Here is a 24,480-nt window from a genome sequence, read left to right as displayed (position 1 = left end):
AAATAAAAGTTGAATTGTTAAACTAAATGGCAGCTAAAGAAAAGTGAATCTGTCTTTCTTTGAGGTTCTGCTGGTCAGAATGGCTGCTTGTTAGTTCTCCTGAACCCCGACTTTGAGTCAGCGTTGATGTGGTTTTCACAAAGAGCTCGTTTACATTTTTTGTTTCTTGATTGTCGAGGTCAAAGCACGGGGGCCGGCTTTGAAAACAAAGATTTAAGAAACAAATCTATAATAAAGTAGTTTTGATTGTCAAAGTGACTGGAGAGGCAGATTGCCGTCCTCGAGGCCGAACTAAACTCATGTCAGTTGAACTGCAGCAGATGGAGCCAAAGAACCACAGATCAGGATTAAGTAAACGGGAACTCTTCAACCGCCAACACCAGGAGGCCGGATCCTCCACATGACTCAGTTCAGCCTCTCTGACTCCTTCCAACGTCTAAAACATTTAGAGCCAGGACCAGGAAGTCCCGCATGTACAGTGTGATTATGTTAAACGTTTCCACACAGATTATTTTAATCAAAACAAAAAAAGGGGGGAGGGATGGATATATGTGATAATGGAAGGAAGGCAGGTGAGGAAGATGATCTTCATGGCTCTCTGGAGGAAGCTGAGGAGACCTGGGTGTGGGAGGTTGGGGGCTTCAGGGGTTCAGGGGTTGTGGGATCACTGAGACTCCGTTAGCACTTTGAGAGAAAGTCCTGCGGCCTTGGAGGCCGACCACGGCGCCGCCGCCGAGCCGTGCGCCTGCTTGCTGGTCAGTTCCGGGCGTGCGTGGGTGCGTTTGGGTGCATTCGGCTGACGGAGCAGCGGGGGCGGGCGCGAGAGCGAGGGGCGGGACAAAGGGAGGAGTGAGGACGGGGAGGTGGGCGGCGGGGAGCAGCCCGGGGAGAGGGGGAGCTGGTGCTGGTACAGGCGGTGGCGGGTCGGGGAGGGCGGAGAGTCTATAGCACTTAAATCTGAAGAAGTTGGGCTGGGACAGCCTCCTCCTTGAAGGTAGCGAATGCACTTCTTTTTCCTCCTAGGGACAGTCAGAGAGAGTTATCTGTGAATAGAGTGTGGATGGTAAACGTCAGCAGGCTTTCATGGAGATGCGTCATTCACACACTGACGTGGTCATCATGGACAATAAAGGGGTATTAGTTCATGGAGAGGTCAAACTAAACATCATCACAAATCACAGAGACAACACCTCTAGGTCACTTCATGAGGAAAGAGAAACTAAAAACACATTTGTTTATTTGGTGTAAGTCTAAAAAGGTACAAATATTAAAAGGTTGCATTAAAGGAATGTTTCAACCTTCCATGAACTTTGCTCGTTTGCTTTTCTTGCTGCGAATTAGATGAGAAAATGTAAAAACCACTCCCACTCTAGCCTAGCCTAGCTTAGCAAAAATACATTTAAGTTCAAAATGACACCCATCAACACCTTAATGTGCTGAAAACACATTAAACTGAAAACCTGCTGGTTTGAGACATTTCGAAGCCTTGAATTCGGTGTTTTGTACGTTGCCGTCTTGTCTTTTTTGTAACCAGTGAACGGGAATGACCATATTTGGACTCTGTTTTATGGTCTGTTTGGCTCTAAATTACCATCATTTACGAAATGAACTTCATGCTGTATTGAAGAAGCCTTGAAACTAGAGATTGAGACATAAACTAGTAGAGTCATTTTATATAGACTTCTATACAACCAGAGGAGTCGTCCCCTGGTGGTCAGTAGAGAGAATGCAGCTTTAACATATGAAGCATATACTTCTATACAACCAGAGGAGTCGTCCCCTGGTGGTCAGTAGAGAGAATGCAGCTTTAACATATGAAGCATATACTTCTATACAAACAGAGGAGTCGGACTACTTTTCAGACCCTGGCTTGATTTGGTTGTGATGGAGGTTGCAGAGACGCTGCACTGGACGTTAGTATATGAATAGTTTCACCACATAACTGCCTCTAAAACCTCAAATTATTTCCGTCACAACATGTTTGTAACTGAGCTTTTTATTGTTTTTTTATTGAGAAAATTCTCTATTATTATTTATTTTCTTTGCGTTTTTTTAAACTTTTGGACCTGTCGATTCCCTGTTTTCCAGTCTTTGTGCCAAGATACATTGTTAATAATGTATTATTTGAGAGCAGGGAATACCACTCACATTTAGAATACATTTACGACATCCCTTTCCGATAGTTTAGTTATATTAGTGAAACATATTGCATCTGTCTAGCTGGCAAACAGCAATGATGTGCCAAGCTTCGCGAGGTGTTATACCTAAAAGCAGACGTGTGTACCTCTGAGCGCAGCATCAAAGCTGCTAACAGGATCCCATGATCATTACCAGAATATGACATGAGTCACCAGGTTTTAACCGCAAGAAAAGGCGCAAGGCCATATTTAGAGAGGGAGGGAGGGAGAGAAGAGTGCAATAGAAAGTGATTTCTAAATGTCAGAGTTCACCATCAAACGGCGCCTGTTACCACATCGCATGAATGGAGAAAGTTGAAAGCAGATGGGCATGAGAACGCCGTCGAAATACAAAGCTGCAGGGAGAGCGTGTGTATGTGTGTGTGTGGAGCTGTGGTGATAAGGATTTGCTCTAACCACATTCACCCCCTTTTGTTCTCTCAGACCGAAATACACATACACTTAGATTTCCATGACGTAGACCGTATGTGTGTGTGCGTGTGTGTGTGTAAACCACACACAGATTCCCCGACTCCTGCAGCGACGCGGTGGACCGTCTACTGTAAATCTGACTTAAACAGAAGAGGTGATGGGCCTCCTTGTGATGTATGTCTCTGCCTTGGCTCACAGAAACTGAGGTTGTTGCGATCAATGTTGACGGCTTAGGTGCGTTTGGAAGAACAGCTTTGGCAGATTGATAAATCTAAGGCCCCGTTTTACTTCTTACAACTCTGTGAGTGTTTAAAACGTATCTTTTTCCCAGCTGGCTCAGAGCGTTAGTTCATAATCACACCAACAGATCGGCACGCGGTCTCTGCTACCGGGTCAGAACGAAGCCTCTGATCGCCCACCAGGTGTTTCCGGTACCTCTGGCTGGCGACACCAACGTGGGGGCCATCGACCAATGAGAAGGAAGGCGCAATTTGTCCCGCCTTCCACGAGGTGCAGTGGTCTCATCAGCCAGATTAAGTGGAAACACCTAGGTGGGTTCTCAGAGACTTTAAGGGTTGAGATATGTTCTGTATTTGAACTTTTACAATACAGGTGTCGCAAACTAGTATTAATTACTGGTGTAAAAGGATGAAAGGGTTGTTTATTTAAGTCCCGGCCAAAACTGTAACCTTGTTTGACGACGTCTGACTTTTCGGCACAAACTCACATGAATAATAAAACATTGGCACATGAGAAAGGATTTATTTTCCACTGTTATGGAGGTATGTTTTGAGTGGTATTCCCCTTTAACCACATTACCGTACAGAGCCTGAATATTGCAAAGCCTAAACCGACCGCTGACCTTTACGGCGAGACTTCAGAGTACAACACAAAGCAAGGAAACGGTATATTTAAATGATTTAAAACAAGTGTTTTTCTTCCCTTACCGAAAGTGGACCGACAAGGAAATGATACCATTACTGACCCTGTAGTCGGATGTTAGTGACGTACAGAGATGTTGCAGGAGATTGATTTTGTTTCAGATGCTTTAATGCTTTTTTTAAACTAACGACTATATATCCACGACTATGATGCTGCATTTTGGAGAGCAAAACGTTAGTGACAAATGACATGCAGAGGTCAGGCTTGGTCTTCAAACATTCTTTGAAAGGCAGAGCTCCGTTTCGAGGCTTAACCTCATTGGTTGCGTTCATCGCCAGTGGGTGGAACTTGCTTTTAGCTTGCTTTTAGCTCTGACCCAAAGGATCATGGGTCAGAAGAGCCAGAGAAGAGGTTGGACAGCCTCCTGGTATTTATTTATTTTTGGCATACTATGTATACATGCTAAGTCTTTGTCATGATAATGCCGAGTGACGTTGGCCGCCTCAGAGATGTTTGAATAGCTAAGACCAGAGGGAATAGCTAAGTCAGAGAGATGTGATGGACGGATGGTTAAATGGGAGGAAAGAGGAGGTCTGGTTGTTGATGCTAGCAGTGCCATGCTGTGGAGTGGGTGGGGGTGGTTGGTACACACCTGCAGGGACCGCACCAGTCCGTTTGTTGGTTGAGGCCGAAGCGAGCCCGGCATTTCTTAGGAGAGCCCGGGTCTGAGCACAATGCACAGCATGCACATAACGTGAGAGGAAGAGGAAAGGCAGGAACAGAGAAAGGAAGAAGAGGAAGAAGGTTAGGAGAGGGCGAGGAGAGATAAACAGATGAAGAGAAACAAATAAACAAGAAGACACAAGAGCATGTTGTTCAGAGAAAGCCATCAAGTCAAACTGTTAGTAGCCAGCAAAACCTTGACAAACCCCGGAAAAACCACACACATACACACCCACACACAGAGGCTCAGAGAGGGCAGAGTTAGTCCAGAACCGGTCAGCGCTCTTGAAATCCAGAAATACACTTTACTGCTTTCTCTCCTAGGCTGGAAGAATATTGATTTCCTCATCAGATTTTTTATTTATTTTCTTTAAATTTAAAATCTGATTTGATTTCCAGATTTTTCATTTTTGGAGCACAGATTTAAATGGCATCTTTCAGTTGCCACCAGCTGACTTCTAACATCTGTCAACATTGCTCCACCAGTCTCTCGCTCACGTTTAAGATTTCCATAATTTAGCTTTAGATTGTTACGTGTCTCAGTTTTGATGCAACCTGCTAACGCTAGCTATATGATAACGCTAGTTACGCCTGCGGCATTAGCGTGGGCACTCATGGGCTCATGTAGAAGACTTCTGTGTGTGTGTGTGTGTGTGTGTGTGTGTGTGTGTGTGTGTGTGTGTGTGTGTGTGTGTGTGTGTGTGTGTGTGTTTTTGTGGGGAAATACTTCTTTATTGCCGTAATACGTTGAAGGGAAAAGATAAATCATAACGTGTGACAGTTTGAACTCGGACAGCTCAGAATAGGACAACGCCTTGAGAAGGTTTTATAAATCAGGTTATGTGGAAAGCAGAGTAGGCGGCTGGTTTGACGTGAGAGACACATCCGGCCTCAGAGACCGAGATGTTGGTTCTCAGAGTGCCAACGCAAGCTTTCCTTCCCTGAAACATGGCAGCATGGCATCTGCAAGATATGTCTGTTTACCTGTGTTGGAGTCCTGCAGCTTCTCCCTTTTCCTCCTCTTCTTTTTGCCCTGCGGGAGAAAAAACAAAAGAAAATCCCCCCAATTAAATGAGACATGGCGTTAAATTCCCCATCAGCAGACTTCTGACTGAAGCTGATGAATCCAGTTCTTTTGGTCTCGACTCAGATTAGTAATCAGCTATCGGCTCCCTTACAGACGCTGAACAAAACATGTTTACCCCATTTTTCACCGGTTTCAATAAAAGGTCAAAGACTTTTTTCCCGATGCAAACACAACAAGTCTTTTTTTTTCCCCCTCTCATATTTAGATTTTTTTCTTTAAAATCCGTGTTCGTGAGCATTTCTCATTTGCCAAGATAATCCGTCATCAAGATGCCGATTTAAACTGCATGATTGCGACACAGGCGCTTTGGGCCGCTCTGAAATGTGCAGTTTTATTCTTAGGAAAGTTGCATCCAAAGTATGATCACTTTCATCATTGCATCCTGTCAGATTTGTGTGAGAATGTCTAAATTAGCGGATTAATTCTTGAGTTATGGTTTAAAAACGTGTGTTGGGGAGCTCGCAGAGACCAAATGAACCAAACTAAATCTAATCAGCTGACGTTCTTGACAAATTTAAAAGACCTTGACCCGCCACACCTGTCAGGTGGATGGATTATCTTGGCAATAGAAGTGCTCGCTGACACAGATTTGAACAAATTTGGGAGAAAAATACGAGAGAATGAAGTCTTCCGTGTGCAAAGAAAAAGTCTTTGGTCTTCTTCTACTAATGGGAGCAAAAGTGTTTTCATTCATGATTTTGTTTCAGTGTTTATGATTTTTGTCTGAAAATGCCTCCAAATAAAGAGTGTCTGGATTCATCTTTGCTTTTCTTACCACCCTCGGCAGCAATCCCTCTCTGAGAGGTTTGTTTGTGATGAAATATAGTCCCAAAACAAATTTAAAAAAAATGAAATCTGTACCATATACAAATATCCCTCATGTCAAATAGAGAGCAAAGTTAAAAGCAGCAACCAGCGACCAGGTCAGGCAACCATATTTAATGCTCTACGAAAGCAAGAAACGAAAGCAAGAAAAGGTGAAGAAATCCAAACAAGAAAATACGTTCCGTCCCTCGTGTCATGGTGTGTTGTATTCATGCAAAAAACTGACGAAAAAACCTTGAAAAAAAAAGAAAAAGGCTTTTAAAGATTTTGCAGATCTACTCAGAGAAGGAAGTGGCTTTCAGAGATCTGACGCCTACGCTTGGATGTCCGCCCTCCTCGGCTTGGAGGAGAAACCCTCAGCTGCGGGGGCGAAATGTGGAACTTCACTTCCTGTTTTGTTCGTAGGTTTGGTGACTTTTTTATTGAAATGTTTTATACCTCAGGAGGTGGGTGATGAGGGTGATGGGGAGTGAAGGGTGAAATGCAAAAGTCCTGAATACTTGGATGTATATTTAATCTTTACTTATTTGCTGATCAGACTCTGTGCTTCAGAGGAATATTTTGGATGAAATCATTCATGTTTTTTGGTTTATTTACATTTGTTGTGACGCTATGGTGCAATAACAAGTCTTCCTTACAGCCGGAGAATGATCACCTGCCCAATGCCCCCATAGGTGAGTCAGACTCAAATAAACTCGGAGTAGAACAAACGTTCAAGACAAACGCAGCAGGATGGTCAGAGCGGCGGCCATTTTAAGTCTTGCGACAGTCGTGTCTCACTAAGCGGCAGTTATAAAACGAGCTCAATGCTTCATGCACACCCGGTTGTCACAGTGCAGGAAAGTACATTGTTTCTGTCGTCGGTGTAGCATGAAAGCACGGTGGAATTAGCACGCTAACTAGCTAGCGTGCTAATTCCACTGTTCTTTCATGCTACGTTCGTTGCAGAATATGAGTTGAACAGCTGGCTGGTGGTTCTAACGGTCCCTCCACTTCAAAGCCCACCGCCCCGGAGAAGGACAAGCTACCTAGCAAACTAGCCAACTAGCTACATAGCAAACTAGCGAACTAGCCAGTCTCCGCGAGGGAGAACAGCTGTCCATTCCCACTCTATTTGTACGAGTTGAATACTCCTCAAGCGTCGTACCTCCGCAAGCCGCCACGTGTGGACGGACGATGTTTACACGGACAGTCTTGCTCAGTCGCGGCATTTGTCCACGTGCAATCCATCAAAGCTCCATGGATACAGCAGCGCTAACGCTACGTACCGCCTGTGATGACAGTTTAGTAGAGCTCTGGTTTATAAGAACATCACGTGGACGCTTTTCAACCGCGAGCTCAGGAATAACCGTCTATGGATGGAGTTAGGACTTAAATAAAAGAAAAAATTTGATAAATATATTTTTTCTTCTTCTTTCCTGCTCGATCCTGCTCAATAGACAGGATTGAGAAAAGAAAAAAAAGACGGAAAAAAACTGAATCAGTGTGCGTGTTTGTGACGGGCCTCATTCAGGCGACAGCGGGACGCGTTAATAACCACAGCCCAAGCAAAGCGTCACCATGACTCGTGTGCCATGCCCGCCCGACCCCAGAGTTCAGCTGAGAGGAAAACAAAGACAAAGTAGAGCAGAGAGAAGTGTCCACATGTCACCCCTCTCACAGGTTTCTCAACGTCACTGAAAAGCAGCTGTCTGTTACAACCAAAGCCTTTACTTCACCTGATTATGACACACTGGCCTCATCGTTTTCTGCTAGAAAACATGGATACGTTACAGGATTTACGTGAACCTGTAGTTTCTAGACTACTGGGTATACAAATCACCACTGAGTGCAGTGTTTCTGTGTGTTTAGCTCTACGGGTAACAGAAGTGAAGGTGCTGTGTTGGAATAAGCTACGGCAGCGAGGCAGCCATGCGGCCCTGCGCTCTGTTAGTGGAGCAAGACGGGTTGATTTATACCTCTGTGCGATTCAGTCTACCAGAGTAGTCGTCATAACCATGGCATCGTGCAAGACTTGGTGAGGTGTACTCCAATCAGATCTGCTTTTGCAGCTGGTGAGGGCTGACGTGTGTGTGAGTAATTAAGATTATTATTATTATTTGTTGTTGTTTTTTTGGAAGAAGGTGCATGCAAACTTTGCACAGGAATACCCACAACCACTTTCATGCATCTCTTCACATATTTTCCCACCACAGAGGCATAAATCCACCGTAAGACGTGTCCCTACCCAATCAGCTTTACTCTTTTCCCCTGCGACCCCGCTAAGGCCCGCCTCCTGCAAGAGTTCAACAGCAAACTGACAGATCAGAGGCACACAGCAGCCCAGATACAGCACATCCCCAAAACATTAGACTAAACAACACATGCACCAAACAGGTTTGACTTCCTCTCGTATTCTGGGGTAACCTACCAAATCATTTCATGCTCTGTCGTTATGTTTTATGACTTTTGACTGACAGGCCCTGGGAGCCAATAAGCATGCAGGTTGTTGAGACAGGAGCCAGTAAAGGAAGTTAAGTTGATAAACATCTGTGAGAACATTAAATGTGATCAAACCCAGTTCAACAAGCTCTGGTTCAATGAATTCTGTTCTGATGTTCGGATCCTGTTCTGTTTTTTTTATTTTTCATTTTGGTTTTCTTAATTACGGAGAATCAAACCAGAGAGAAATAAGTCAAGTGGTTTGCATCAAATGTTTTGTACTGCTTATATTATTTATTTAATCAAATGTATCAAGAGCAGCTTTAGTTGAGGTGTATGTAATAAATAATAATAAAATAAAATAATAATATAATAATAAAGAATACAATTACTTAGTAAGTATAAATGCCTCGTATTGCTGTCTCACTCTTATTTTGAAGATCATGTATTGGTATTAATTTAAATAAATATACATATATGAAATTAAAATAGTAAAAATCAATAATAGAAGAATACAGGTCAATATACCAATTTTTTAATTACTTTCAGCTCTAATAAAATATCAAAGTATAACTGATCATGTTTATGATATAATATCTTTACATTGATATCATGAATACAAGTTAAAAGAGTAATAATTGCAAACAACACATTAACCACATGACTTCTTCTCTCTGGAGATGGGAGATGGTTCCCACCATATAATAATAATAATAATAATAATAATAATAATAATAATAATAATAATAATAATAATAATTACCAGTAAATCACAGTTATAGAACTCATGCCTTTTCTCCCATAACACGAAACGTTTACATCGCCCTGGTTTTTAATTTATTTTAAATGTTTTACACAGATCAGCTTTTTAAAGATAAGTTTGTAAATATGGTATGGAGCATGGAGGCAGAGGAGAACAGGCGAGGAAGAGGAGCACTTACGTAGTTGTCTCTGGCAGACCAGGTCGGGTAGAGCTGCATGTGCAGTTGTCTCTCCTTCCGGGCCAACTCGTAGTACTTGGCCTGCTCCTCCCGGGTCAGCGCATGCCACTGCAACAGAACCACGAGACACTTATTATTCTGGTCCAACTATTTAGGCATTTACCCGCACTGTGTACTTCAGTGTGTGTCTTTAGTGTGTCTCTTTAGTGCGTGTGACTATATGGCTTTATCCTATTTTCCTTTTTTTAATATTTAAATTCTAGAGAGGATTGTCTATTTTAAAATGATGAACACTGCACAAAGTCACTACTTTTCTCACATTGAGATTTGATAATATGATAACAACAACAATAATAATTATAACTTAACTTGTATCTCGCTTTTCTTAAATTAGTTACAAAATGTTTAAGTACTTTAGATATTTATATTAAATTGTTAAAAGAAGTATAACAACGACAATAATAAAATAATAACTTAATAAATACATGCAATTAATAAAAATACAAATTCCAATTATAAAACAAATACAAATATATTTTTTCTTTTTTAATTTAAATGAATTCAAATTCAAATATATAGTCCAGGAGAAAATAATCATAAAAGCCAGTTTAAAAATGGTTGTTTTAGTTGTAGGTGTTAGAAAAATATATATAAATATATAGATGAACATGAATTCATCCCATAGTTTAGGTTCCCCCTCTTTTAGACTTTGCTTGGAAGAAAAAGTTCTTCTCACAGCTCCGTGAACCAAACAGCCCGCTCTAACACACTCCACTGTCTTATCGTTCTTCAGGATCCCAGTAGCACAAGTCTGTGCTGCTATAATAATAATAATAATAATAATAATAATAATAATAATAATAATAATACATTTAATTTATATAGCACTTTTCCAGATGCTCAAAGACGCTTGACAGAGACAAAATAGAACAAAACAAAACAAAAACATAGAAACAAAACAAACAATCCCAAAAAAATAAAATAAGAAAAAAACTGGAGAAGCTGCAACAGAATTAGTCCTGCAGTGGAGGGTAGGAAGCAGAGGTTAACAGGTGGAGGGTAGGGAGCAGGGGTTAACAGGTGGAGGGTAGGGAGCAGGGGTTAGCAGGTGAAGGCGAGTTTGAAGAGGTGTATTTTGAGGGCTTGCTTAAATGACGATAGGGTGGGAGCTTGACGAATGTGGATGGGGAGAGCGTTCCAGAGGGGAGGTGCAGCAGCTGAAAAGGCCCTGTCACCCCAGGTCCGGCGCTTGGTCTTGGTCTTGCTATGATCTCAGTAGCACCAGTCTGTGCTGCTATGATCCCAGTAGCACCAGTCTGTGCTGCTATGATCCCAGTAGCACCAGTATGTGAGGAGAACAGAGTTCAGGTTACCGCGGCCCTCTCATGTCCCTCATGTGTGAAATTACAAAGTGACCTAGAAACAGGATTAGCAGTGTGTGAGCGTTCAACAGTGTGTGAGCGTTCAGCAGTGTGTGTGTGTTCAGCAGTGTGTGTGTTCAGCAGTGTGTGTGTGTGTTCAGCAGTGTGTGTGCGTTCAGCAGTGTGTGTGCGTCCCTCACCCTTCGGCCCAGAATCTGGTTGATGGCGGCACTCTCTTTTAATGTGCACTCGGCGATGACCTTTGCCCTCATCTCCTTCATGTAGAGCATGAAGGCGTTCAGCGGCTTCTTGATGACCGGCTTCTTGGGCTCCTTCTCCCGCTTGGCCTCCACGTGATGATGCGGCTTCCTGAAGAGGGGAGGAAGAGGAAAAGGAGGAGAGAGGAGGAGGTGAGGACGGGGGAGAGAAAAATGTGTTTTCTCTTTTGGTTTGTGTACAGAAGGTTATAGATTTGGTGTCGCTAAAATACAAGAAACAATACAGACGTACAAATATGAAGCAAAAGTTTGGACATTGCTGGGACGAGGATTTGACGAGCGTTTGACAAGAGACATAGCTAGTAGTTTCCCCCCGTTTCCAGTCTTTGTGCTAAGCTTGTTGGATTCCCTGTCTGCTCGTAAGTCTCCACCCACGGTTTCCACTCACTGCCACGCCCCTCTCCTTCATCCCAGCTGTTGTGCATTGCCTTGATCACCGGCAGGTGATTTAGGGACCACTGCGTACCTGGCTCATTTGTCGGGTTGTTCCAGTTCCAGTCTGGTTTGCTTCTTCAGGTGAGAGTGGATCACAAGAGCGGTTGAGTTGCCCTCCCGACTCTGGAGCGTAATCCGTCCGGCGTGCTTCAAGAGCAGCCTTCACAAGAGCGGTTGAGTTGCCCTCCCAACTCTGGAGCAGGGGAGGTGGATCTCCTGTGTTCGCTGGACATTACCGTTGGTATTAGTTTGTCTATTTGTTGTGTTTTGTTTTGTCGCAATAAAGTCCGCCCTTGGAACTTGAACTGCTGCGTCTGTGCATTTGGGTCCTCAACACCACACCCCCTCTAACAGAACAACCCGACCGAAGATGACGGACCCAGCTGCTGCAGCAGCATCGCTTGCTGCAGATCAGCTGCAGGGGGCGGTTGCCTTGCACGGCGCTCTCCTCGGCCAACACCACACAACCTCTCGTTGCGCCGCCCCGCCGCCGCGGAGCCGGTCCCGGAGGACGAGGAGTCTGGGGAGTACCGAGGGTTCGTGCTCCAGTGTCGGTTTGTTTTCACCCAGCAGCCCCGCACGTACGCCTCGGACAATGCGAAGGTGGCATATACGGTGGGTTTGCTACGTGGTAAGGCGCTGGTCTGGGCTGAGGCGTGGCTCCACAGACGTTTTACTCGGGTCTCCTACGAGCGCTTCAAGGAGGCTTTCGAGAGCGTATTCGACCACCCGGTGTACACCCGGGACGTTGTACAGCACCTGCTCAGTCTCCGCCAGGGGTCCACCAGCGCAGCAGAATACTCCGTGGATTTCCAGATTCTGGCGGCGGAGTCGGGATGGGGGAGTGAGGCGCTGAAAGGAATATACCGCTGCAGTCTGTCGGAGCTTCTGAGAGATGAACTGGCCGTCCGGGACGAACCGGATTCCTTAGAGGAGCTCATTGCTCTCACAGTCAGGATGGACAGCCGTATTCGGGAACGCCGTCGGGAGAGGCACTACCGGTCTTCCAATCCGGTGCGTCAGTTTTCTTCCGCTCCCGGCTCTCAGCCCCCGAGCCCGGTCGGACGGTACGGCCAGGCGCGCGCCCGCTCCCCTTCCTCGGCCCCTCCCCCGTTGGAACCGGAGCCAATGCAGCTCGGGCGGATTCATCTCTCTGAGGAGGAAAGAGAGAGACGCCTCCGCACAGGAAGCTGCCTGTACTGCGGGGAGTCGGGACACCGCATGGCCGTGTGCTCCGCTCGGCCAAAAGAGAGAGCTCGTCAGTAGGAGTGGGGGTGCTGGCGAGTGGGTCAAGGAGAATTCCCCATTCTGAGTCTCGGTCATTGTTTCCTGCCACCCTGAGGCTGTCATCAGGGCCTGTGCACCTGTCAGCCCTCATTGATTCCGGGGCTGAACAGAACTTTTTGGACACTGACTTTATTAGGAGTCAAGGAATTCCTGTGGAGGCGCTAGAGCGCACTCTGCTGGTGAGCGCATTGGATGGCAGTTCACTGGCGGAGGTAACACACTGGACTCAGCCAATTTCCCTGCACGTGTCTGGCAATCACAGTCAGAATACCCGGTTCTATGCGTTTCCGTCCCCCCAGACACCCTTGGTTCTGGGACTTCCCTGGCTCAAGGAGCATAATCCTCAGATTGATTGGGCTGGAGGTAGGATCACTGGCTGGAGTTCTGCTTGTCATTCTCGCTGCCTCAGATCTGCGCTGCCCCGTCAGGTTACTCCCCCCAGCAAGTCTGACACTGGTCCTGGCCTCGTCGCAGTGCCTCAGGAGTATGTGGATTTGGGAGAGGCGTTCAGCAAGGAGCGGGCTCTTTCACTTCCCCCTCATCGTCCATACGATTGTGCCATTGACCTGCTCCCGGGCGCTCCACTTCCCTCGAGCCGGTTATATAATCTCTCCCGGCCAGAACGTGAGTCTATAGAGAGGTACATCACGGACTCGGTCGCCGCTGGAATCATACGCTCCACTTCAGCACCTGTGGGAGCGGGTTTCTTCTTCGTCTCGAAGAAGGATAAGAGCCTCCATCCCTGCATCGACTACAGAGGTTTGAATCAAATCACTATCAAGAATAAATACCCGTTGCCCTTGATGTCCTCTGTGTTCGAATCCCTAGCTGGAGCCAAGATATTTACCAAGCTGGATCTCCGCAACGCTTACCACTTGGTCCGAATTCGCGAGGGGGACGAATGGAAGACGGCCTTTAACACACCCCTGGGACACTTTGAATATTTGGTGATGCCGTTTGGACTAACTAATGCCCCTGCCGTCTTTCAGGCCCTAGTGAACGATGTCCTCCGCGACTTCTTGAACCGGTTTGTGTATATTGACGACATTCTCATCTTCTCCCCGAACCCCCAGGAGCACACCAACCATGTTCGCCTGGTTTTGCAACGGCTGTTGGAGAATCAGCTCTTCGTGAAGGCTGAGGAGTGTGAGTTCCACGTTACATCTGTGCAGTTCCTGGGGGTCTTTATCGAGGAGGGTCAGGTGAGAAAGGACCCCGAGAAGGTTAAGGCAGTAACGGAGTGGCCGGTGCCCACTTCAAGAAAGAAGCTTCAGCAGTTTCTGGGGTTCGCCAATTTCTATCGTCGGTTCATTCGGAACTACAGCCGAACGGCAGAACCACTGACACGACTCACCTCTTCCAAGGTCCGTTTTTCATGGACCCCAGAGGCCGACGGGGCTTTTTGGGCCCTCAAGGATCGGTTCGTCTCGGCCCCGATCCTGGTCCACCCAGACGAGACCCGCCAGTTTGTCGTCGAGGTGGACACCTCGGACACCGGAGTCGGAGCTGTACTTTCCCAGCGGTCCGCTTCCGACTCCAAGCTCCATCCTTGTGCCTTCTTCTCCCGCAGATTGTCCCCGGCGGAGAGGAATTATGACGTTGGCAACCGCGAACTGTTGGCGGTCAAGTTAACCTTGGAGGAGTGGAGGCACTGGCTGGAGGGATCGGTGCTTCCCTTCATTGTATGGACCGACCACCACAATTTGGAATATATCCATTCGGCGAGACGCCTCAATTCCTGCCAGGCCCGCTGGGCTTTGTTCTTCACACGCTTCAACTTCACCATCACCTTCCGGCCAGGGCACAAGAACACCAAGCCGGACGCACTCTCCGTCAGTTTGCTCCGCAGGAGGGAGGTTCTACTCTCGACACCATCCTGCCCGCCTCGTGCGTGCTGGGTGCAGTCACCTGGGAGATTGAGAGGGTGGTACGTGAGGCCCAGCACACCCAGCCTGACCCCGGAGGAGGTCCCCCGAACCGCCTGTTTGTTCCTGAGGCCGCCCGTTCCCAAATCCTGCGGTGGGCCCACGAGTCCCGTCTTTCGGGCCACCCGGGCATCCGCCGAACTATAAACTGGCTCCACCGCATCTTTTGGTAGCCGTCCCTCGAGGAGGATACGCGTTCGTATGTGCTGGCCTGCACTACGTGCGCCCGCAACAAGGCTTCACATCGACCTTCCGTGGGGTTACTCAGACCACTTCCTGTGCCCCAACGGCCGTGGTCCCATATCGGTGTGGATTTCGTTACTGGTTTCCCTCTATCTGACACCAACACCGTCATTCTGACGGTTGTGGACCGGTTTTCAAAGGCTGCTCACTTAATTCCCCTGCCCAAGCTTCCATCGGCCCGTGAAACCGCCGATCTGCTAGTTCTACATGTGGTGAGGCTTCATGGCATCCCGGCGGACAGTTTCGGACCGCGGTCCTCAGTTTTCGTCCCAGTTGTGGAAGGCCTTCTGTCACACCCTCGGCGCCACGGCCAGCCTCTCCTCAGGATTCCACCCACAGACTAATGGCCAGACTGAGAGGATGAACCAGGAGCTCGAGGCCATCCTCAGGTGTGTGACCGCCACCAATCCCTCGTCATGGAGCCGTCACCTTCCGTGGGTCGAGTACGCCCACAATTCCCACACATCTACTGCCACCGGGCTGTCCCCATTTGAGGCTTTGGGTTTTCAGCCTCCCCTGTTCCCCAGCCAGGAGGTTGAGGTTGCCGTACCTTCGGTCCAAAGCAATGCCCGTCGTTGTAGACGCGTGTGGAGAGAGACTCGGGCCGCTCTACTTCGCACAGCAGAACAGAACAGGAGATCGGCGAATCGACGGTGTGTTCCAGCCCCGGACTACCGTGTTGGTCAATTGGTGTGGCTTTCGGCCAAGGACATCCCCCTCCGCACACGAGTGTAGGAAGCTCTCCCCCAGATATGTCGGCCCTTATCCCATCATCTCCATCGTCAACCCGGTGTCGGTCAAACTTCAGCTGCCTCGTTCCATGAGAATTCACCCAGTATTTCATGTCTCTCTCCTCAAGCCCGTTGTCTCCAGTCCCTTAAATCCTCCGTCTGTACCCCCTCCACCCCCCCGTCTCATTGAGGGGGGCCCCGTCTACACGGTCAATCGCCTCCTGGATGTCCGCCGGCGGGGTAGGGGATATCAGTACCTGGTAGACTGGGAGGGGTATGGCCCAGAGGAACGGTGCTGGGTGCCCCGTTCTCGGATTCTTGATCCGGAGCTCATTAGAGACTACCATCGACAGAACCCTGGTAGATCCGGTGGTTCGCCAAGAGGCTCCCGTTAAGGGGGGGTACTGTTGGATTCCCTGTCTGCTCGTAAGTCTCCACCCCCGGTTTCCGCCCACTGCCACGCCCCTCTCCTTCATCCCAGCTGTTGTGCATTGCCTTGATCACCGGCAGGTGATTTAGGGACCACTGCGTACCTGGCTCATTTGTTGGGTTGTTCCAGTTCCAGTCTGGTTTGCTTCTTCAGGTGAGAGTGGATCACAAGAGCGGTTGAATTGCCCTCCCGACTCTGGAGCGGAATCAGTCTGGTGTGCTTCAAGAGCATTGACTACAAGAGCGGTTGAGTTGCCCTCCCGACTCTGGAGCGTAATCCGTCCGGCGTGCTTCAAGAGCAGCCTTCACAAGAGCGGTTGAGTTGCCCTCCCGACTCTGGAGCAGGGGAGGTGGATCTCCTGTGTTCGCTGGACATTACCGTTGGTATTAGTTTGTCTATTCGTTGTGTTTTTTTTTGTCGCAATAAAGTCCGCCCTTGGAACTTGAACTGCTGCGTCTGTGCATTTGGGCCCTCAACACCACACCCCCTCTAACAAAGCTAAGCTAACCATCTCCTGGCTTGTAGCTTCATTCAGTATCTAATGAACATGAGTGTTATTGATTCTCTCTTAACTCGCCAAGAAAGCAAATCTGCATACTTCCCAATGTGCTAAACTATTCCTTCAAGAGAAAACAACCCTTCACCGGTAAAAAAAGAGTCAGCTACAGAATTAAATAAAAACAAAATTAAAGTAAAATCCTGCAAGAAAAATCCAGTGTTGTGACACAAACAGAGCATGAATTAGTGCAACAATAAACTAAGACGCTAGAAAAGGAGGATAAGATGAACAGGCCAATACTTACATGTACATGCCTCTGTCATACTGATCGTGCTCCTGTTTGCCTGTAGGGGGCACTATGGCTGGGTGGGGGATCCCCGTAGGATGCATGCTCGACGGGCCAAGCATCAGTGAGTGAGGGAACCTGGTGGAGGTGAAAGAAAAAGGCGTGTGTGGGAGGGAGATGAGAGAAAGAAGACAAACAGAAGATACATTCTTTGAGTCAGGGAGTCAGAGCGGAGCTTCTAAAGAAAGAGCGCCACCTTTTGGTGAGCGACGGGCCTGAAAGCGTGAAAAGCGTCTCAACGGGAGATGTAGGTGCTCGAGTTAGGAGCTTTTTTCAACTGGGATGGTGTGCGTGTTTAAAATGTGTGATTTAGTTATTTTTCTTCTTCTTTCTATTCAGCAAAGACGTGAGCATTTGTCACCACTAGAGGGCGCCCTCGCATTGCAGAGGAGTGAGAGGTTGGGAGACGAGGGAACTCAGTCACTTAGGATCCAAATCAATTTGTTTAATACGCTAAAAAGAAGGCTTGTCATTTCAGCACCTTGTCTGTCGAAGAAGCAGCAATAGGCAGCAGATAAGAGTCCCCAAAAAATATTCCTTTTGTTTGATTTTTAACCCAAGTTAGTCATGGTTATTGTTGGGAAAATAGTGAATCCAGAGGAAAAACGTCCTCTCTGAGCAACAGGTTAAAAGTTGTGATATCGCTTTTAAATTGTGGGGATTTTAAAAACAACACACAGACAACCACCTGTGTGACACGACCTCTGCACGAGACCAACTGGCAAAGCGAGAAAGCATCCGTGTGTTTGCAAGCACCGACTAACGTTCTGTGTGAGATGGTTCAGGATCAAATTTGAGCACCAAAAAAACATTAAAAAAACACCTGGCCGAAAATACAAGAGGAAGAGGTGTCATGCTCTTTTTTTATTGTTCCTGCGAATGTCCTTGAAGAACAAAAAAGTGGCATAACAGGATCTCACACAAAAGTTGCAACAGCAAGGAAAAAAAGCAGCTCTGATGGTACTCGTGTGTGTGTGTGTGTGTGTGTGTGTGTGTGTGTGTGTGTGTGTGTGTGTGTGTGTGTGTGTGTGCGTGTGTGTGCGTGCGTGCGTGCGTGTCTCTGTGTATGTGTTTCTGTGTGTGTGTCTCTGTGTGTGTCTCTGTGTGTTTGTGCGTGCTTGTGTGTGCGTGTCTGCTGCAGCGGCTAGCTTGGCTCAGTTTTTGACCCGACTCGGCCTGCTTGGGGGCGAAACGCTGTCAACAACGAAAGCCGACACAGAAGATGCAAACCCTCAAAAGTCGAGGACGCAAGAGCGGAGCTTTCTTTTGGCCCCGTTGGGGGGGGGGCCTTGGGCCCCGGTGGGGGGTGTGGGGCCTCGGTGCTACGATACCTGGAGTAGGAGGCAGTGCTGGAGAGGCTGGACGAGTAGGGCTGCCTGAAGCCACAGGGTGGCAGGCCCGGGTAGACCGGCTGGCTCTGCCTGCCACAAGCACAGCGGAGGGGAGAGACGGCAACAGGTGACTTTTAGCTTCACAGGTGAAAGTGTTTCGGTGGCTCCTTTTTGATTTAAAAAAAATAATAATCATCATTATATTTGGGGGGGGGGGGTCTGAAATCCCCACCAGGAGGCACAGTTTGGGGAATCTGAACTTCCAAACATATTTATTTGTCTTTTGAAAACATCTTACATATTTAATTTCCTCTCCGCTCAAATGTTGATTATTATTTTTGTCCAGGAACTCATATTCTATCTCTCTCATATTTTAATATACGAGTAAGTATCTTTTACTTTGTTGTGTTTCGTAAGAAGCAAAAAGAAACCAGACTCGTCTCATTGTTCAGTGAAGTGAAATCTGGCGGTTTGATTCCTATTTGCATCTATTGTAGGAGCTCCCCCCCTGGAGCGTCTGGATCGGCACTGTTGACAGCTGCATGTCAATACTCAGCTTACCGGGAACCGAAACACACACACACACACACACACACACACCGCGGGAGGTCGAGGGTGGAGATGGGATGTAAGCAAGAGCCTTTGATATGTAGAAAACCACACTTCTACCTCCTGAGAGCCAATATGACCACCCCCCGCCTCCCGCCTTCCTCATCCGACTCATCAAGGTATGCACACACACACACACACACACACACACACACACACACACACTCCAATCCACATCTAGTATTTAAAGCACCTTTGCAATCGTCATCACACACACACATACACACACACTTCCTCTTCTCAGTGCTGCACATACAGGGAATGCCCGACAGCAGAGGCCTTTCGGCCGGGGGGAGACTCGGAGCAATCATGCACAACATCGCTCCTTGTGTGACAGGCATGGCTGGACAGAGGTATGCTGGGAATTAAATGCATTTTTCTCCGTTACACTTGGACTACGAGGTTCAGTCACAGGTGGGCAGTTGAAGACGAAGGGCGGTCCGGCACCCAGGGGCTCAAAAAGACTGCAGTTCCGGTTCCATATTTTGTGGGGGGAAAAGGACAGAACGTACAAAAGCAAAGCGGTTTCCCTTGAGGTCAGACAATGCGTCGCTCCTTAAAAAGGGACAGTTCACCCTGGAAGTCCAAAACACACATTCTTCTACCTGTTCATCAGTCTCGACTGTTTCGGTGCGGGTTGCCTGATCCTGGAGACATCTGTCTGCCCCTGATACAACTGGGCGATCTCCAAAACTACAGGCAATTCACACCAAAACAGTCTTCATTGATCAATAGCACTTTATGTCTTTTTAGATTCTTTTGGGGTGTCCCTTTAAGGACGAGGCTGTACCTTCTCACTCGGCTTCGCCGGATAAAAGCTGAAGAGGCTTTAAAACTCTCGTTTCACACTATATTTAATATAAATAATGCAGCATGTTTGTGAGACTCTCACCGTGGAGCTGCAGAGCTGCTTCCTCACAATAAAAACAAGAATTCATCTCGAGTAAGTCCTCGTAATTCATGGGGACATGTGGAGGCTGAGACAACAGAGAAACAATGACTTGACATTTACTGGCTCATTCTCTCTTTGCTCGCAACAAAGAAAAACACGCGACAAGTGGCCGAAAACCAGATAATCTGGTTTAAAGGAGATTAGCTGTCCATAATATTTCTGAAAATTCACAGAGAAGTGTCGGGGGGGGGCGGGGCCTGTAAATCACAGACTTGAGAAATATCCGGGGACGTAAACACACATGTGTGTGGATATAAGTGCACAAATAAAAGTTTTAAGCTTCTGCTTCTAAATCTTCATGACATTTTTGATGTAAGCCTTAAACTGCTGCAGGGATTTAGTCCAAGCTCAGATACCGTGGGTTTGTGCTTGTGATCCATAAATCAATGAACGTCTGTTCACTACACCGCAAACTCATAATCGACTCGGCATGGATGGAAACTCTGAACGGGATGACTAAATATGGCGGCTCTATATTTAGCTCATTCACCTAGCTGGAGCCGCCGACGTTTCTCACAATCCACCTCACCTTGAGGAACACATATGCATTTAGTTGCATACTCAGGTGGTATTGCAGGACTTTTGGCGTCTCTTTATTGGTCATTTACTCTTTATGTTCAGTGGAAACATGCATGCAGAGGACTCGGTAGGGTTCGATGTGTCGGTCTTGACGTTGCAGTTGTGCACATTCCTCTTTGTTTTGACCGAAAAGACCGTCAGTCGGTCGTCCCAAACACGGAGGATCAAAGGAGGTGGTTTCCATGCCAGCGGGGGCCTCGGGTTAGCCGCGCTGACACCAGGAGAGACAGTGATGTATGTGACTGACCCGGGTCAGAGTGTGTTTGTGTGTATGTGTGTGATGCTGGGGAGATGATGATGATAATGATGATGTTGATGGTGTTTAGGGAGGCAGAGGTGAGATGTGAAGATTAGCAGAAGGCTTTCTGGGAAAAAAATGAGCGTTGGAGGGTTCTGGGTTTGGGTTAAAGGTGCCGAGGTTTAATTAGGGAGTGTGTTTGTCGGTCTGGAGCAAACGATTATCTTCAGTGCTGATTAAACTGCTGTTTGGTCAATAATCGCTTAAATATATATATTAAAAAAATCTAAAGCAATTTGACATATTTTAATTCCTCGTTTTGTCTGACAGGCGGTCCTAAATGCAAAGATATTCAGTTTACCTCTACAGAAGACGAAGAAAACCAGAAAAATCATCACGTTTAGAGGCCGGAGCCGGTGGATTTCAGGCTGTTTTGATTTAAAAAAAACTAAATGACTCACGATAGAAATAGTTGCCGATTAATTTTCTCCCGAACTAACGGCTTGAGCTCTCATTGTGTAAGAGACAGACCTGTTGTGTTCCTTTAATGTGAGGCAGAGATTGTGAGTTAAACAACAAACAAGGTGTGTGTGTGTGAGAGAGACTCACCAGCCCATGGAGGGAGTGATCTGGCCGACGCCGCCTGGAGGGAGGGAGTAGTACCCTGAGAGGTCCTGAGACTGGTGCCTGTGAATGCCTGGAGGACACACACGCGCGCGCGCACACACACACACGCACACGTATAAACATCTTGTGTCTCTTGCATTTTGTCACTAAAGACGTCATAAGTACAGACACACTAAATAAATGCTGCCATGTCTCTGTCTTTTTGTCTGGTAAACACACACGCACGCACACACACACACACACACAGACACACACACACGCACACGCACACACACACACACACACACACCCATTAGGTTGGCGGGCCTCGGGCCCGGGTCTGATGGGCTATTAGCGCTATTAGTAGTCTGGGAACTTGGTATTAAAAAGACAAAGATACACTCTACGCAGGACATACACTCCTGTTCCCATCCTCGTCACAGTGTGTTTGTGTGTCTGAGAGTGTACATGATACTGTGTGTGTGTGTGTGAGTGTCGTTGCCAGCGAGGACGGCGATGAATGATGTGAGATGTGGGACGTTAGCCACAGCTAACGATAGCACGGCGCAGAAACGCTGCAGATTTACGATTAACGAGCCCGGATCTTTTCTTACGAATGCACCCTAAAAATGACTCCATTGTTTTCACTGGAATAGAACAACTCTAAATCAACCATTGGAACAAGAACACCCAAACATACTCACAAACAAACAAACAAACCCATCTTTCCTTCTTACTATTTTTCTTTTTAAAGAAACGCAGACAGCTCGGCCTCGGCCCTGTCACATAGTCTCTCTCTCTCTCTCTCTCTCTCTCTCTCTCTCTCTCTCTCCTTCAAAGGAAGTCATTTGTCAGCAGGCAGCACCTAGCACTTAGGCCGCGGCCTGGCTGCTAACCTGTGTTTGCAGCAGGAATGCTCTGGATGACTGTAATTTGGCCTCGGCTCCGGGGCCTGTTTCAGGACCCCGAGCCGCCATAAATCTGGACGGCAGGAATGCGACTGAGTCAGTCGACCCGTCTCACCACTCCGGTCCGTCCTCCCCCTCCATCTCACCACGCCCTTCCTGCCTTCTTCTCTTTCCTCCCTCATTCTTTGTTCCTCCTCCTCCTCCTCCTCCTCCTCCTCCTCACCTCTCCTCCTGTACTTCTCTCTTTACCAGACTTCTCCTGCTCTTCCTCCATCATTACACCTCAACCTTCCCAGAATACCCCCTCCCCCGATTATTTATGATATCTTCTCATCTTCATCTTCACCTGTCCTGTCAACAAAACTAACTCAAATCTGATTTAAAACCAAATCTATTGATCCTTTATAGGGTCATTTACTATTTAATTGTTTAAGTCTTCAGTTGAGTTGAAGGTTAAGATAATTGTTGACGCGTTCAGGTCATATTATTTTTGTAATGTTTCTGCTCGTGCATAATCTATTTGTTTACAACAAAAACAGTAACAGTTTGCAGAAGCAGATATTAGGCAATAAGATAAATGATCGTCTTTCAACGGGATACACAACCACTAACTTAAAATTCTCTGATCATATCTGATCATTTTCCACAAAATGAGAAAATATTCTCTGCTTTTCATTCATCAAGTATTTAAATTGACCACAAAAGTGTGCAACAATATTGCTTTCACCATGCGGTTACATCACAGAGACGTTTATCTGTTGAAGAAGAACGTTGTCGAGATATGAAATGACCTGGAATGGGATATTTCAAAGAGCAGAAGCCAAAGTCCCCAAAAAGCATGCATAAAGGACGGTGATGACGGTTTAAAAATAAGAAAGCTCTGGCTCTCTGACCGTCACACGTATCCCGCTTACGTGTGGAGGTCTCCGGCGATATCAAACCCTCGGGCTGCGTTCAGACCTGAGGGTTCAGACTCCACTTGTTTCTGTGAGAGAAGCTGAAGCAAACTGACTGACACCAACAAAACTAAACAAAAGAAAATGGACAATATTAGTGGACTGAAATGATCACAACAGTAACAGCTGCCATAGAACATTATGCTGCCGAATATACTTTCATACAAGTACCAAAAGGTGGAAGCCTGTTTGACTGCGACTCCCATGGTGCATTTCACCAAAAAAAAACATCCAATTAGAGAGCTTCAAAGTTATTTTCCGTGCTCACCTCAGACAGAAGCTTCAGCTTATTCTGTTGAAACAACGTGAAAACACAAATCTGCAGGTCTAATTAATTTGAATTACGGGTAAATATTGAAAGACTTCTTCACCTAAGAGTTTTGAATCCTCTACCGCTGCAATTCCCTCATCTGACCGCCTTATTTCCGTATTACGCTGGCTAAGGCTCATGGGTATTGTAGAAGTTTTTGAGCGATGCCAAAACGATGCACAAAACATGATTTCTCAGCATAAAAGTAAAAAAAAAATTGGCCATGACCTCCACCCATTTGAAGTGTTCATTTGTGGGGTTGAGTCCCACGTTATTTTGTTTAGTTTGTAGCAATATGCTACTTTCACAGCAAGGTAACCATGATAATTTCCCAAAATGATGTCAAATATTTTTTTACAGTTTAAATGAACATAAAATGGACATTCAAGACTGATTTTCATGTTTATTTTTACTTATGAATGTAGCATCAGTACCATTAGGGAATTAAATAAAGTAATAACTATCTAAATAATGTGACAAAGAAATATCTAAATACAGAAAAGAGAAAGTATCATATATTTGACTGTACGGGCCCACATCAAAGCAAAAGTCCTGAACATCTTCACTGTTAATCCGTCACACTTTGACTGTGATGGAAACGCCACGCTGGTGAGTCACATGTGTGTGTGGGTTTTTTGTGTGTGTGTGTGTTTTTTTGTCTTGCAGCCCTGTTTGTTGTTGGGAAACCTAAACGGGGGAAATTAGCAGCAGTAACGGGGCAGTTTTCTTTGGAATGCCCCTTTTAATAACGGCTGAAAAGACTATCTCACGGTCTCCGCATCGTCTCAGGAAACGATTTCAGCGGGAAATGACTTTGGCGGGAAAACCATCTGAGTCAAACCCGCGCTCGGTGTTGTGTCGCACCGTTGTGCGCGTTAAAAACAAGACTCGGCGAGCTGAAAACCCTTCCCCTATCTTTTTAGCGTCGATAACGTGCTGTGGTGGCTCTAACCACTGAGAGTGAAAGT

At 46.6% G+C, this 24,480-nt stretch overlaps 1 protein-coding gene across 1 annotated transcript in view; it reads right to left on the bottom strand.

Annotated features, from left to right (window-relative positions):
• Nucleotides 1–493: 493 nt before the first annotated feature.
• The window catches only part of tcf7 (transcription factor 7), a gene marked incomplete at its 5' end in the record, with an annotated part of 66,455 nt that continues 42,468 nt past the window's right edge, over nt 494–24,480 (bottom strand). Inside the window, 9 exons of the mRNA XM_079214039.1 lie at nt 494–1,019; nt 4,144–4,216; nt 5,199–5,247; nt 8,354–8,401; nt 9,489–9,596; nt 11,050–11,218; nt 16,982–17,101; nt 18,355–18,444; nt 21,342–21,429. Coding sequence (XP_079070165.1) covers nt 665–1,019; nt 4,144–4,216; nt 5,199–5,247; nt 8,354–8,401; nt 9,489–9,596; nt 11,050–11,218; nt 16,982–17,101; nt 18,355–18,444; nt 21,342–21,429 — 1,100 coding nt within the window. The 3' untranslated portion in view covers nt 494–664. The remainder of the gene's footprint in view (nt 1,020–4,143; nt 4,217–5,198; nt 5,248–8,353; nt 8,402–9,488; nt 9,597–11,049; nt 11,219–16,981; nt 17,102–18,354; nt 18,445–21,341; nt 21,430–24,480) is intronic.

The sequence above is a fragment of the Taurulus bubalis genome (genome assembly GCF_910589615.1).
Source record: "Taurulus bubalis genome assembly, chromosome: 2".
Lineage (NCBI taxonomy): Eukaryota > Metazoa > Chordata > Actinopteri > Perciformes > Cottidae > Taurulus > Taurulus bubalis.
Note: the sequence above shows the minus strand (reverse complement) of the source record. Positions and strands in the feature narration are given on the sequence as shown.